This window comes from Mastigoproctus giganteus, chromosome 1, assembly GCF_048544385.1.
Source record: "Mastigoproctus giganteus isolate SK-2022 chromosome 1, ASM4854438v1, whole genome shotgun sequence".
In the NCBI taxonomy this organism is placed as follows: Eukaryota; Metazoa; Arthropoda; class Arachnida; order Uropygi; family Thelyphonidae; genus Mastigoproctus; species Mastigoproctus giganteus.
This window is the reverse complement of record NC_143575.1, coordinates 190356860-190372304: the sequence shown is the minus strand read 5'-3', so window position 1 is coordinate 190372304 and position 15445 is coordinate 190356860. Positions and strand designations below refer to the sequence as shown.

The following is a 15445-nucleotide window of genomic DNA, read 5'->3' as shown; positions in this document are numbered from 1 at the left end:
GCCTGTGGAATTGTTTTATAGGTGTATCCTCTAAATATGAGGAATGTTGTGTGTGTGTGTGTTCATATAGGCAAGTGGCCTTGTAATGGTGCTTTCTGACAGCTTGAAGTTATAACAAGGAAGTATGTACAACTACATAATGTCAGAAACATAATATTATATTATTGTTATAATGTACAGGCAGTTCTTGCTTTATGAGTTCCCGGGTTTACAAGTTTTTTTGTTTTTTTTTTTAAAGTATGAAGTATCAGCAAAATCAAAAATATGAACATTAATTACAAAAAATGAATGTTAAACATTCATAAATACCACATTTCAAACCATGCATATAGCTATACAATACAGTGTACCCAGCTTTACAATATTAATCCATTCCAGAGACACCATCGTTTCGTGAAAATATCATAATGTGAACCCAATAACACACATTTTGGTAATTCGTTCCACTCTAAAATAACTCTCTAAAATGTTTTTATAGTGCAAATTGTATTAGATACCAATTCGAATCACTAAAATGCACTACACTTTCATCGTATCATTTGAATATCATATGTTCTGTTATAAGAACCAATTTTGAATGCCTTTGTGACATTTTTCTAAAACATATTTCTGGAGGTCACAACCATAAAACAATAAAAACAATTTGCAATTTCTGGTTTATTGGGCTTTTCTGTTACTGCAAACAATTATAAACGGGTAGTAAACTTGATGTTATTGCATTTGCAAAAATACCGATAGCTGGAATTGTGTGGTTTTTTTTTGTGTTATTATGGTGAAATGTTTTCCCTCTATTGAAATCTTCAATTGTATAAAAAACAAATAAATTTTCAGAATCTTCTCTTCATTCCTTTTTTTTTTTTTAAGCTTCGTAAACTTGTTACTCTGCGCAAATTGTGTTAGTTGCAATTTGTGCGTTCTGTTAAAAAATGCTTATGCATCTATTGAAATTTATAAAGAAAATAGAAGATTATCTTGGAAACAAACACGTCTTGAAGCATTTCTGAAGAAGACTCCTCCTTGTGCAACAAACGGAGTTCCGAGCCAATAATAAGTGATGAAAGAGCATGCATTTAGCCAATGATGAAGAATAAACATTCTTTAAAATTAAGTCATAAATAATTTCTTTATTATTATAATTTGCTTGATTTTGTAGGTTACATTTTTAATTTCTTTGGATAAATCAATCATTGTTTAAACATAAACTAATTAGCTAACTAATTTCATTGTTGAGAACGTAACCCCTATTTTTAACATTGTCTATCGGATTTAATTCCCCCCCACTTTACAAGCGCACGCTAGGAACAAATTAACTCGTAAAGTCAAGAACTACTTGTTTGGTTTATGCATATTTTTATTTACAAATTCATAGGAATTTAATAAATGCAATAAGTAAGTTCTGTTAATAATATTACTATTAATTGGGGATGTTAATAGAAAGGAACACTGATGCATCTAAGAATTTAGAAGCATATTTTAGTTGCCACACTAGTTGTGTGTGTGGCAGTTTCTTTATTCAGCTCTGAAATAGAATATGCCAGCCAAAAAACTTTCATGGTAACTGAAATACAATTTAGTCAACTAAAATTAATAGACGGAATTTTTGCTTTTATTTATTGTAAGTTTAATAAAATATTGAAACATAAAAAAATTTTTACTGATATTCAAAGTGAAAAATGTTAAATCAATCTGAAATGTTTTCCTCCACTTAGTTTTGGCCTCTTCTGGGATTGATTATGATGTAAAAATCTGGGCTCCATTGCAAGATGAACCCTTATTTGATGAAGGAAAGGCACTAGAGGTAAATCAATTTTTAGACTGTTTTATGGAAAGGAATCCTTTCTTCCAAGTTTTCATGCTGTTTTATATTTAAAAAAGGATAACTGATTAGAAAGTTTCTTGTAATTGTCATATTAGCATTAGTAGTGGCATAGGATGCAAGAAAGCAAGCTTATATAGCATCAGCCAAAAAAAAATTCTTTCCATTTCACATATCCATTCCCTAAAAAGGTTTATCTAGTTCTTATTTGAATTTATTTAAGCTATCGGATTCCACAACAACGGATGGAAGCTTGTTCCAGCATTCAACCACTTAATAATATAAATTTCCACACATCTATTCTGCAACTGTCTTTTCTCAATTTAATTTGTGTGTGTGTGTTTTCAATATTTATTATTGATATCCATGAAGGCAAATCAAGTTTAATATTGAAATTTGCCAACGATGCAAACATTCGTTAATAGCAAGAATCAGGAACATTACCACCATACCCAGAGAAACTGCATAGACAGGCTGAGAAGTGGCAATTGGGATTTAACATTGATAAATGCAGGGTACTGTATTTGGGAAGGAGTTATGCAAGAATAATACACCAGTCAGGTGTTACCACTTAAAAGGTAGTGAAGAATAAGAGAAACTTGTGGGTAATTCTACAGTCTGACATATGGGAAGCAGTAATCCGAGAATAACATACAAATTGGGTGTTACTACACTCAAGGTGGTGGAGAATGGTAGAGAGCTATTGTACTCCTGGGTAACTGTACTGTCTGATGTCAAGTTCTATGAGCTTTGCAGACAGGCTGCTAGGTCAGCTGATGGGCTTCTGTCAATGATATACTGGAATTTTTCCGTCATGGACAAGGAGGTGAGTATCCCATTGCAAAAGCAATGGTTAGGTGTGGATGCGAAAGGGGGAGAATTGAGGGGGGCAATTCTCCAATGCATCACAGCCAAAAAAAATTGTACAACTTGTGAAATGTTTGCCGGACTCTCTGGAACAGAACATGATATTGCCATTGGGGATGCCTTTGTGTGTACACGATGTAAGGAGTGCAAGGAAATCAGGCGACAACTCAGTGTTGTTATGGGCCTATATGAGAGCGTGAAGGACAGGGTGAATGCCCTCGAAGGATCTAAATTAAGGGGCCCATCAAGCTTTCAGCTGCCCACATCAACACCAGAGCTTGCACTTTAGCATTAGTAGAGGCATTTGATGCAAGAAAGCAAGCTTATGCAGCATCAGCCAAAAAATAAAATAAAAAAAATAAAATAACCACTTCCACTTCACCCCTCTGTTCGTTCGAAATACCTGTCCAGCTGAGCCTTAAACTTATTTAGGCTATCAACTTCCACGACAAGGGATGGAAGTCTATTCCACCAACCAACCACCCGCTGGCTAAAGGCAAATTTCCACACGTCTATCCTACATCTGTCTTTCCTCAATTTGAATTTATGCCCTCTCAGATGATTATTCTGAGCAAGAGGGAGAATCCCATCAGCATTGAGCATGCTCAAACCATTCAAGGCTTTATACACCTCTATCAGATCACCTCACAGGTGCCTAGTCTCCAGACACTGTAATTTGCAAAACTTAAGCCTTTCTTCGTAAGAGCACCCCTTTGTTCCATTCACTAATCTTGTTGCCCTTCTCTGTACTCGTTCCAGCAGCTCTACATCCTTCTTGAAATGAGGCCTCCAGGCCTGTATACAGTACTCTAGGTGTGGTCTGACCATTGCCTTATACAAGGGAATAATCACCTCCTTATCCCTGCTAGGAAAATTCCTGTATATCATGAGTCTGCTGACGAGGCTACTAGTGACGGTCGTGTTCCAAGCTGCTAAGTGGATTTTTCTTATTTATTGATTTGAAATTATTGTTTTTATAAAACTTTTGATTTAAATTTAGTAGTATAACATTATTTTGTGATTTGTTGATTAATTTGGTGTATTTATTCTTTACTCGGCCTTGTAAAAGTATCGGTAAGGGTTTCCACGTGTTCGTAACTACCGTTAGTAATTTTCCCGCCATTGTGATACCGTACTAGATAGCGTTAGTTGAACTTCGTTAGCAGTTAAATTGTACGTTTAAATAAATACATATAACGACTTAGATTACAAACGTAGCATAATTAATAACATAATTAATTAATAAATTAATAGAATCATGACTCAGACAAGAGCAGCAAAGCAAAAGGCTCAAGCTAATGGAAGTGCTGTGGCTCAGAGCAGAACTGAGGGGGGCAGTTGTCCTCTGACTCACAGCCTTATAAAATGCACTGTTTGCTTGATGTTTGCAGAGCAATCGGGTACGGGACATGATACTGCCAAGGGGGATGTCTTTGTGTGTGCGCGATGCAAGGAGTGTATCGATATCAGGCAACAACTCGGCGTTCTTATGGGCCTATATGAGAGCTTGAAGGACAGGGTGGATGCCTTCGAAGAAACTAAATTGAGGGGCCCATCAAGCTCTCAGCTGCCCACATCAACGCAAGAGCTTGCACTTGGGCATCGCGTGACACAGAGACAACCCCCAAGGCAGAATGCGCTGGTCCCGAAGGAACTAGTAGTTGTTGGTGACTCTATTGTCAGGGAAACGGGGAACATGCTTTGTAAAAAAGATAGGTGGAACAGGACCAGGGTATGTCTGCCAGGGGCAAAGGTTGATGACGTTGTAGAGCGAATATCATCTTTTAAGGGCACAAAAGGTGATATAGTTGTACACGTTGGCACTAATAATATTAAGACTAGGAGACCGGCAGAATTACTTAACAAGTACAGGTCACTGTTGAACAAAAGCCGAGAATTAGGGTTGAATTTGAAAGTGGCTGCAATTCTGCCCAGACACGATAGGAGGGAGTATATGATGAGAGCCTTGTCGATCAATTCGGCCCTGGAAAGATTGTGCAAGGCTCAAGGGGTAGAATTTTTTTCAGCCTGGACTGTACTTGTTAACAGGAGAGATTGCTTCTACAGGGATGGGATACACTTAAATAGAAAGGGTGCAAGAATATTTGCTGATGCTATCGAGGCAGTGTTAGGTGGGTCGGAAAACTGCTAGCTTGGGGGGAGACAAAGACCAATAGATTGACAGTAGCCACTGGCAGAGGTGAAAGAGATTCTTGCACTGCTTCTATTAGAATGAGCAGAAGCCTGAAAAACAAGATGCATGGTATTTCAGAGACTGCTGGGAGCCATTGCGGCACAAGTAAACACATGGGTTGTATTAGGGTAGCTAAGAATAGAAACAGGTGCAGGTATACTTGCGTGTACACCAATGCTAGGAGTTTAGTAAATAAATTTGATGAATTTGAGGTATTGCTCAAAACATCGAAGGCAGATATTGTTGGGATATCAGAGACGTGGTGTCACACAGATATAAGGGATGCGGAACTGCAATTTGGGGAGTACAACGTCTACAGAAAGGATAGACAGGATAGGAAGGGGGGAGGTGTTATGCTATTAGTTAAGAAACACATAAAAACCAAGGAAGTGAAGCCAGTCGACATCGCTGGACAGTGCAGTGTGGAGTCAGTTTAATGTGTGTGACATAAACATTGGGAGATCAAAATTGAGAGTAGGAGTGTGCTATAGGCCTAATGACTCTGATGAGTATAATAAGGAACTGTACAGGGAAATAGAGTGGGCCAGTAAATCAGAGTGTCTTATAATGGGAGATTTTAATTTCCCAGATATTGACTAGAATTTGGGGGCTGGTCACTCACACACTAGCAGGGCTTTTGTGGATTTATTGGATGATTGTTTTCTACATCAGCATGTTCGGGAGGCAACTAGAGGGAGTAATACTCTTGATTTGATTATCAGCAGTGATTCTTCATACATTAAGAATCTGCAGATAAATGAACCACTATGTGGCAGTGATCACAGTGTGCTGAAGTGGGATTTACTCAAAGAGGTAACTACCATTAGGGGTAAAGGGAAGGGTTATTGCTTCCGTAAAGGCGACTACGATGGACTGAGACAGTATTTAAATTCTATACAGTGGGACCAACTGATGATGTTACCAACAGCAAATTCAAAATGGGAAGCATTCAAAGAACTTATCTTGGAAGCTACTAGGCTTTACATACCAACTAAGAAATATTGTTCAAGGTTTAGGCCAAAATGGATGTCAGATGAACTAATGAGGCATATGGCAGAGAAGAAAAATGCATGGGATACATACAAATTAACACATGACACAGAAGCCTATGATAGATACAAGTTGATATGCAACCAAGTTACAAAGGAGGTTAGGCAGGCGAAGGCAGATTACGAGAAATCCTTGGCAAGGGATGCAAAGAAAAACAGCAAAGAGTTCTTTACTTATGTAAACTCTAGAAGGAAGGGGATGAATCAGATTGGTCCACTTGATATTGATGGGTCAAGTGTTGATGATCCTGCTCAGGTAGCTAACAAACTAAATGAATATTTTGCATCGACATTCACACATGAGGAGTTATTCAGCGAGGGGAATGCCAGAGGTGTATTCAACTCTAGCAGTAAGCTACAGAATCTTGAAATAACTGGGAGTAAAGTGGAGGAGAAACTGTTGAAGATAAACACAAGAAAGGCACCCGGGGTGGATGGGATCTATCCAGTTATATTAAAGGAGGCAGCAAAGGAAGTAAGCAAACCCTTAGCCATAATTATGAGAGCTTCCTTGTACTCAGGGGAGGTGCCCATAGACTGGAAATGTGCAAATGTGACCCCAATTCACAAAGGAGGATCAAAGGCCGACACAAGTAATTATAGACCTGTGAGCTTAACTTCTGTTCCAGGAAAATTAATGGAGGCACTGGTTAAAGAAGCACTGCAGGATCATTTAGACAAGACTTCAGTTATAGCTCAGACACAGCATGGTTTTGTTAAGGGGAAGTCTTGCCTGACCAACTTGATTGGATACTATGATGCAGTCACAAAAGAACTGGATGCAGGGAATAACTTTGATATTATATACTTGGATCTTAGAAAGGCTTTTGATACTGTTGCACATGGAAGACTGCTACACAAATTGGAGCAGTGTGACATTGGAGGCAAATTGCTGCTATGGATAAAGGGGTGGTTGAGGGGGAGAAGACAGAGAGTGGTAATCAATGGACACTGCTCATCGTGGACTGATGTTATTAGTGGAGTCCCTCAGGGCTCAGTGTTGGGTCCATTATTGTTTTCTGTATTTATAAATGATATTGATGATGGTATATCGGGCTTAATGTCCAAGTTTGCAGACGATACAAAGGTTGGCAGGGTTGTCAAGGACACTACTGACACTATGCTGCTGCAACAGGATCTGGAAAGGTTGAGCAGATGGGCTGAGAGGTGGCAAATGAAGTTTAACATTGACAAATGTAAAGTACTACACATGGGAAACAGCAACCCCAGAGCAACTTATCAACTCTGTGGTACAACACTGACAGTGGTAGAGAATGAAAGGGACTTGGGGGTGGTTGTGCAGGCAGATATGAAGTTCTCTGAGCAGTGCAGACGGGCTGCAAGAGTAGCTCATGGAGTATTGTCAATGATATACAGGAATTTTTCCAGCAGGGATAAGGAGGTGATTATTCCATTGTATAAGGCGATGGTCAGGCCACACCTAGAGTACTGTATACAGGTCTGGAGGCCTCATTTCAAGAAGGATGTAGAGCTGCTGGAACGAGTACAGAGAAGGGCAACAAGATTAGTGAATGGAACAAAGGGGTGCTCTTACGAAGAAAGGCTTACGTTTTGCAAATTACAGTGTCTGGAGACTAGGCACCAGCGAGGTGATCTGATAGAGGTGTATAAAGCCTTGAATGGTTTAAGCATGCTCAATGCTGATGGGATTCTTCCTCTAGCTCAGAAAAATCACCTGAGAGGGCATAAATTCAAATTGAGGAAAGACAGATGTAGGATAGACGTGCGGAAATTTGCCTTTAGCCAGCACGTGGTTGGTTGGTGGAACAGACTTCCATCCCTTGTGGTGGAGGTTGATAGCCTAAATAAGTTTAAGGCTCAGCTATACAGGTATTTTGAACGAACAGAGGGGTGAAGTGGAAGTATTTTTTTTTTTTTTTTTTTTTTGGCTGATGCTGCATAAGCTTGCTTTCTTGCATCAAATGCCTCTACTAATGCTAATGCTAATCATTGACAATACACCATGAGCTACTCTTGCAGCCCGTCTGCACTGCTCAGAGAACTTCATCTCTGCCTGCACAACCACCACCAGGTCCTTTTCATTCTCTACCACTGTCAGTGTAGTACCACAGAGTTGATACGTTGCTCAGGGGTTGCTGTTTCCCATATGTAGTACTTTACATTTGTCAATGTTAAACTTCATTTGTGACATCTCAGCCCATCTGCTCAACATTTCCAGATCCTGTTGCAACAGTATAGTGTCAGTAGTGTCCTTGACAACCCTGCCAACCTTCATATCATCTGCAAACTTGGAAATTAAGCTTGATATACCATCATCATCATATCATCTGCAAACTTGGAAATTAAGCTTGATATACCATCATCATTATCATTTATAAATACAGAAAACAATAATGGACCCAATACTGAACCCTGAGGGACTCCACTAATAACATTAGTCCACAATGAGCAGTGTCCATTGATTACCACTCTGTCTTCTCCCCCACAACCACCCCTTTATCCATAGCAGCAATTTGCCTCCAATGTCACACTGCTCCAATTTGTGCAGCAGTCTTCCATGTGCAACAGTATAAAAGCCTTTCTAAGATCCAAGTATATAATATCAAAGTTATTCCCTGCATCCAGTTCTTTTGTGACTGCATCATAGTATCCAATCAGATTGGTCAGGAAGACTTCCCCTTAACAAAACCATGCTGTGTCCGAGCTATAACTGAAGTCTTGTCTAGATGATCCTGCAGTGCTTCTTTTACCAGTGCCTCCATTAATTTTCCGGGAACAGAAGTTAAACTCACAGGTCTATAATTACTTGTGTCAGCCTTTGATCCTCCTTTTTGAATTGGGGTCACATTTGCACATCTCCAGTCCATGGGTACCTCCCCTGAGTCCAAGGAAGCTCTCATAATTATGGCTAAGGGTATGCTTACTTCCTTTGCTGCCTACTTTAATATAACTGGATAGATCCCATCTACCCCAGGTGCTTTTCTTGTGTTTATCTTCCGCAATTTCTTCTCCACTTTACTCTCAGAGATTACAAGATTGTCTAGCTTACTGCCAGAGTTGAATACACCTCTGGCATTCTCCTCTCTGAGGAGAATGCCAGAGGTGTATTCAACTCTTCATGTGTGAATGCTGATGCAAAATATTCATTTAGTTTGTTAGCTACCTGAGCAGGATCATCAACAGTTGACCCATCGATATCAAGTGGAACAATCTGATTCATCCCCTTCCTTCTAGAGTTTACATAAGTAAAGAACTCTTTGCTGTTTTTCTTTGCATCCCTTGCCAAAAAAAAAGATATCTCGTAATCTGCCTTCGCCTGCCTAACCTCCTTTGCAACTTGGTTACAGATCAACTTATATCTATCATAGGCTTCTGTGTCACATGTTAATTTGTATGTATCCCATGCATTTTTTTCTCTGCCATATGTCTCATTAGTTCATCTGACATCCATTTAGGCCTAAACCTTGAACAATATTTCTTAGTTGGTATGTAAAGCCTAGTAGCTCGCAAGATAAGTTCTTTGAATGCTTCCCATTTTGAATTTGCTGTTGGTAACATCATCAGTTGGTCCCACTGTATAGAATTTAAATACTGTCTGAGTCCATTGTAGTCACCTTTACGAAAGCAATAACCCTTCCCTTTACCCCTAATGGTAGTTAGCTCTTTGAGTAAATCCCACTTCAGCACACTGTGAACACTGCCACCTAGTGGTTCATTTATCTGCAGATTCTTGGTCATTGTGCGACACAGCGGCAACCCCCAAGGCAGAATGGGCTGGTCCCACAGGAACTAGTAGTTGTTGGTGACTCTATTGTCAGGGAAATGGGAAACATGCTTTGTAAAAAGGATAGGTGGAACAGGACCAGGGTATGTCTGCCAGGGGTTTGTGACGTAGAGCGGATATCATCTTTTAAGGGCACAAAAGGTGATATAGTTGTACAAGTTGGCACTAATGATATTAAGAATAGGAGACCGGCAGAATTACTTAACAAGTACAGGTCACTGTTGAACAAAAGCCGAGAATTAGGGTTGAATTTCAAAGTGTCTGCAATTCTGCCCAGACACGATAGGAGGGAGTATATGATGAGAGCCTTGTAAATCAATTTGGCTCTGAAGAGATTGTGCAAGGCTCTTGGGGTAGAATTTTTCTCAGCATTGTCTGTGCTTGTTAACAGGAGACACTGCTTCTACAAGGGATGGGATACACTTAAATAGAAAGGTTGCAAGAATATTTGCTGATGCTATCGAATCAGTGTTAGGTGGGTCAGAAAACTGCTAGCTTTGGAGGATACAAGGACTAATAGTTTAAAAGTAGCCACAGCAGAGGTGAAGGTGATACTTGCATAACGTCTATTAGAATAAGTAACGACCTGGAGTGAGGGGTGTTGGGAGTTTCAAGAACAGATGGCAGTCATCGTGAAATAGGTGGGTATATGGGATGTGTTAGGGTAACTAGGAATAGGTGCATATATGCTTGCATGTATACCAATGCTAGAAGTATAGTAAATAAATTTGATGAATTTTAAGCGCTGTTCAAAACATAAAAGTCGGATATTGTTGGGATAGCAGAGACGTGGTGTGACCCAGATATAAGGAATGCAGAACTGGAATTGGGGGAGTGCAATGTGTACAGAAAGGGTAGACAGGATAGGATGGGAGGAGGTGTTATGCTGTTAATTAAGAAAAACATAAAATCAAAAGAAGTGCATCCAGTTGATATAGATGAACAGTGCACTGCTGAGTCAGTTTGGTGTGACATAAGCACTGCAAAAGCAAAAATAAGAGTAGGAGTGTGTTAGAGGCCTATTGGCTCAAATGAGTACACTGAACAATTGTACAGAGAAATAGAGTGGGCTAGTAAATCAGAATGTCTTATAATCCGAGATTTTAACTTCCCAGATGTTGACTGGAACTTGTGGGTTGGTCACTCACACACTTTTGTGGATTTATTGGACGATTGTTTTCTGCAGCAGCATGTTCGAGAGGCAACCAGAGAGAGAGTAATACTCTTGATCGGGGATATCAGCAGTGATCATTCGTGTATTAAGAATTTGCAGATAAAGGAACCACTAGGTGGCAGTGATCACAGTGTACTGATGTGGGATTTACTTAAAGATTTAATTACCATCAGGGGTAAAGGAAAGGGTTTTTGCTTCCATAAAGGTAAGTACAGTGGTCTCAGACTGTTTTTAAAATCTGTACTGTAGGATCAACTGACAATGTTACCAACAGTAAATTCTAAGTGGGAAGCATTCAAGGAACTAATCGTGGATGCTACTAAAAGTTTTATACCTATTAAGAAATATTGTTCAAGGTTTAGGCCTAAATTGTTATCAAATGAACTAATGAGCCTCGTAACAGAGAAGAAAAATTCATGGGATGCATATAAATTATCAAGCGACTCAGAAGCCTATGGCAGATATAAGTTAGTCCGTAAACAGGTCACAAAGGAGGTTAGGCAGGCAAAGGCAGATTACGAGAAATCCTTGGCAAAAGATGCTAAGAAAAACAGCAAGGATTTCTTTACTGAAATAAACTCTAAAAGGAAGGGGATGAATCTGATTGGTCCACTTGACAACGATGGTTCGACTGTTGATGATCCTGCTCAGATAGCAAACAAACTGAATGAGTATTTTGCACCTACATTCACACATGAGGAATTATTAAGGTTTGAAAATGGCAGAAGGTTATCAAATTGTAGCAGGGTACTTAATGATTTTGTAATAACTGAGAGCAAAGTGGAGGAGAAATTGTTCAAGTTAAACATAAGAAAAGCACCTGGGGTGGATGGGATCTATCCAGTTATATTAAAGGAGGCGGCAAAGCAACTAAGCAAACCCTTAGCCATAATTACTAGAGCATCCTTGGACTCAGGGGAGGTTCGCACAGACTGGAGATGTGCAAATGTATCCCCAATTCACAAAGGGGGATCGAAGGGTGACATGAGTAATTACAGACCAGCCAGTTTAACTTCTGTTCCCGGTAAAATAATGGAGTCGCTGATTAAAGCTTTTGTGGATTTATTGGATGATTGTTTTCTACATCAGCATGTTCGGGAGCCAACTAGAGGGAGTAATACTCTTGATTTCATTATCAGTAATGATTCTTCATGCATTAAGAATCTGCAGATAAACGAACCATTAGGTGCCAGTGATTACAGTGTTCTGAAGTGGGAGTTACTCAAAGAGGTAACTACCATTAGGGGTAAACGGAAGGGGTATTGCTTTCGTAAAGGCGACTACGATGGACTGATACAGTATTTAATTTCTATACAGTGGGATCAACTGATGATGTTACCAGCCGACCGGGCTAGCCGAGTGGGTAAAGTACCTGCCCGGCAACCCAAAGGTCGCGGGTTCGATTCCCGCCTCGGGCTTGGAACAAAGTACTGCAAAAACCTTGGGAGGTGCAATATGGCCACAGAAGTCGTTGCGCCAACAACTACCAAATCAAAAAAAAAAAAAAAAAAAAAAGATGATGTTACCAACAGAAAATTCAAAATGGGAAGCATTCAAAGAACTTTGCAATCTACTAGGGTTTACATACCAACTAAGAAATATTGTTAAAGGTTTAGGCCTAAATAGATGTCAGATGAACTAATGAGGCATTAGCATTAGCAGAGGCATTTGATGCAAGAAAGCAAGCTTATGCAGCATCAGCCAAAAAAAAAAAAAAAAAAAAAACCACTTCCACTTCACCCCTCCGTTCGTTCAAAATACCTGTCCAGCTGAGCCTTAAACTTATTTAGGCTATCAACCTCCACCACAAGGGATGGAAGTCTGTTCCACCAACCAACCACCCGCTGGCTAAAGGCAAATTTCCGCACGTCTATCCTACATCTGTCTTTCCTCAATTTGAATTTATGCCCTCTCAGGTGATTATTCTGAGCTAGAGGAAGAATCCCATCAGCATTGAGCATGCTTAAACCATTCAAGGCTTTATACACCTCTATCAGATCACCTCGCTGGTGCCTAGTCTCCAGACACTGTAATTTGCAAAACTTAAGCCGTTCTTCGTAAGAGCACCCCTTTGTTCCATTCACTAATCTTGTTGCCCTTCTCTGTACACGTTCCAGCAGCTCTACATCCTTCTTGAAATGAGGCCTCCAGACCTGTATACAGTACTCTAGGTGTGGCCTGACCATCGCCTTATACAATGGAATAATCACCTCCTTATCCCTGCTGGAAAAATTCCTGTATATCATTGACAATACTCCATGAGCTACTCTTGCAGCCCATCTGCACTGCTCAGAGAACTTCATATCTGCCTGCACAACCACCCCCAAGTCCCTTTCATTCTCTACCACTGTCAGTGTTGTACCACAGAGTTGATAAGTTGCTCTGGGGTTGCTGTTTCCCATGTGTAGTACTTTACATTTGTCAATGTTAAACTTCATTTGCCACCTCTCAGCCCATCTGCTCAACCTTTCCAGATCCTGTTGCAGAAGCATAGTGTCAGTAGTGTCCTTGACAACCCTGCCAACCTTTGTATCGTCTGCAAACTTGGACATTAATCCCGATATACCATCATCAATATCATTTATAAATACAGAAAACAATAATGGACCCAACACTGAGCCCTGAGGGACTCCACTAATAACATCAGTCCACGATGAGCAGTGTCCATTGATTACCACTCTCTGTCTTCTCCCCCTCAACCACCCCTTTATCCATAGCAGTAATTTGCCTCCAATGTCACACTGCTCCAATTTGTGTAGCAGTCTTCCATGTGCAACAGTATCAAAAGCCTTTCTAAGATCCAAGTATATAATATCAAAGTTATTCCCTGCATCCAGTTCTTTTGTGACTGCATCATAGTATCCAATCAAGTTGGTCAGGCAAGACTTCCCCTTAACAAAACCATGCTGTGTCTGAGCTATAACTGAAGTCTTGTCTAAATGATCCTGCAGTGCTTCTTTAACCAGTGCCTCCATTAATTTTCCTGGAACAGAAGTTAAGCTCACAGGTCTATAATTACTTGTGTCAGCCTTTGATCCTCCTTTGTGAATTGGGGTCACATTTGCACATTTCCAGTCTATGGGTACCTCCCCTGAGTCCAAGGAAGCTCTCATAATTATGGCTAAGGGTTTGCTTACTTCCTTTGCTGCCTCCTTTAATATAACTGGATAGATCCCATCCACCCCGGGTGCCTTTCTTGTGTTTATCTTCAACAGTTTCTCCTCCACTTTACTCCCAGTTATTTCAAGATTCTGTAACTTACTGCTAGAGTTGAATACACCTCTGGCATTCCCCTCGCTGAATAACTCCTCATGTGTGAATGTCGATGCAAAATATTCATTTAGTTTGTTAGCTACCTGAGCAGGATCATCAACACTTGACCCATCAATATCAAGAGGACCAATCTGATTCATCCCTTTCCTTCTAGAGTTTACATAAGTAAAGAACTCTTTGCTGTTTTTCTTTGCATCCCTTGCCAAGGATTTCTCGTAATCTGCCTTCGCCTGCCTAACCTCCTTTGTAACTTGGTTGCATATCAACTTGTATCTATCATAGGCTTCTGTGTCATGTGTTAATTTGTAAGTATCCCATGCATTTTTCTTCTCTGCCATATGCCTCATTAGTTCATCTGACATCCATTTTGGCCTAAACCTTGAACAATATTTCTTAGTTGGTATGTAAAGCCTAGTAGCTTCCAAGATAAGTTCTTTGAATGCTTCCCATTTTGAATTTGCTGTTGGTAACATCATCAGTTGGTCCCACTGTATAGAATTTAAATACTGTCTCAGTCCATCGTAGTCGCCTTCCCTTTACCCCTAATGGTAGTTACCTCTTTGAGTAAATCCCACTTCAGCACACTGTGATCACTGCCACCTAGTGGTTCATTTATCTGCAGATTCTTAATGCATGAAGAATCACTGCTGATAATCAAATCAAGAGTATTGCTCCCTCTAGTTGCCTCCCGAACATGCTGATGTAGAAAACAATCATCCAATAAATCCACAAAAGCCCTGCTAGTGTGTGAGTATCCAGCCCCCAAATTCCAGTCAATATCTGGGAAATTAAAATCTCCCATTATAAAACACTCTGATTTACTGGCCCATTCTATTTCCCTGTACAGTTCCTTATTATACTCATCAGAGTCATTAGGCCTATAGCACACTCCTACTCTCAATTTTGATCTCCCAATGTTTATGTCACACCAAACTGACTCCACACTGCACTGTCCAGCGATGTCGACTGGCTTCACTTCCTTGGTTTTTATGTGTTTCTTAACTAATAGCATAACACCTCCCCCCTTCCTATCCTGTCTATCCTTTCTGTAGACGTTGTACTCCCCAAATTGCAGTTCCGCATCCCTTATATCTGTGTGACACCACGTCTCTGATATCCCAACAATATCTGCCGTCGATGTTTTGAGCAATACCTCAAATTCATCAAATTTATTTACTAAACTCCTAGCATTGGTGTACACGCAAGTATACCTGCACCTGTTTCTATTCTTAGCTACCCTAACACAACCCATGTGTTTACTTGTACCACAATGGCTCCCAGCAGTCTCTGAAATACCATGCATCTT

General features: G+C 40.1%; 1 protein-coding gene across 3 annotated transcripts in view; it reads left to right on the top strand.

The window, feature by feature from the left end:
• LOC150091388 (DDB1- and CUL4-associated factor 6-like) overlaps positions 1–15445 on the top strand; it is a 405008-nt gene that overhangs the window by 363836 nt on the left and 25727 nt on the right. For all 3 annotated transcript variants that reach the window (XM_090375313.1, XM_090375305.1, XM_090375299.1), the window contains exon 17: positions 1710–1798. In XM_090375313.1, the coding sequence (XP_090231439.1) occupies positions 1710–1798 (89 nt within the window). The remainder of the gene's footprint in view (positions 1–1709; positions 1799–15445) is intronic.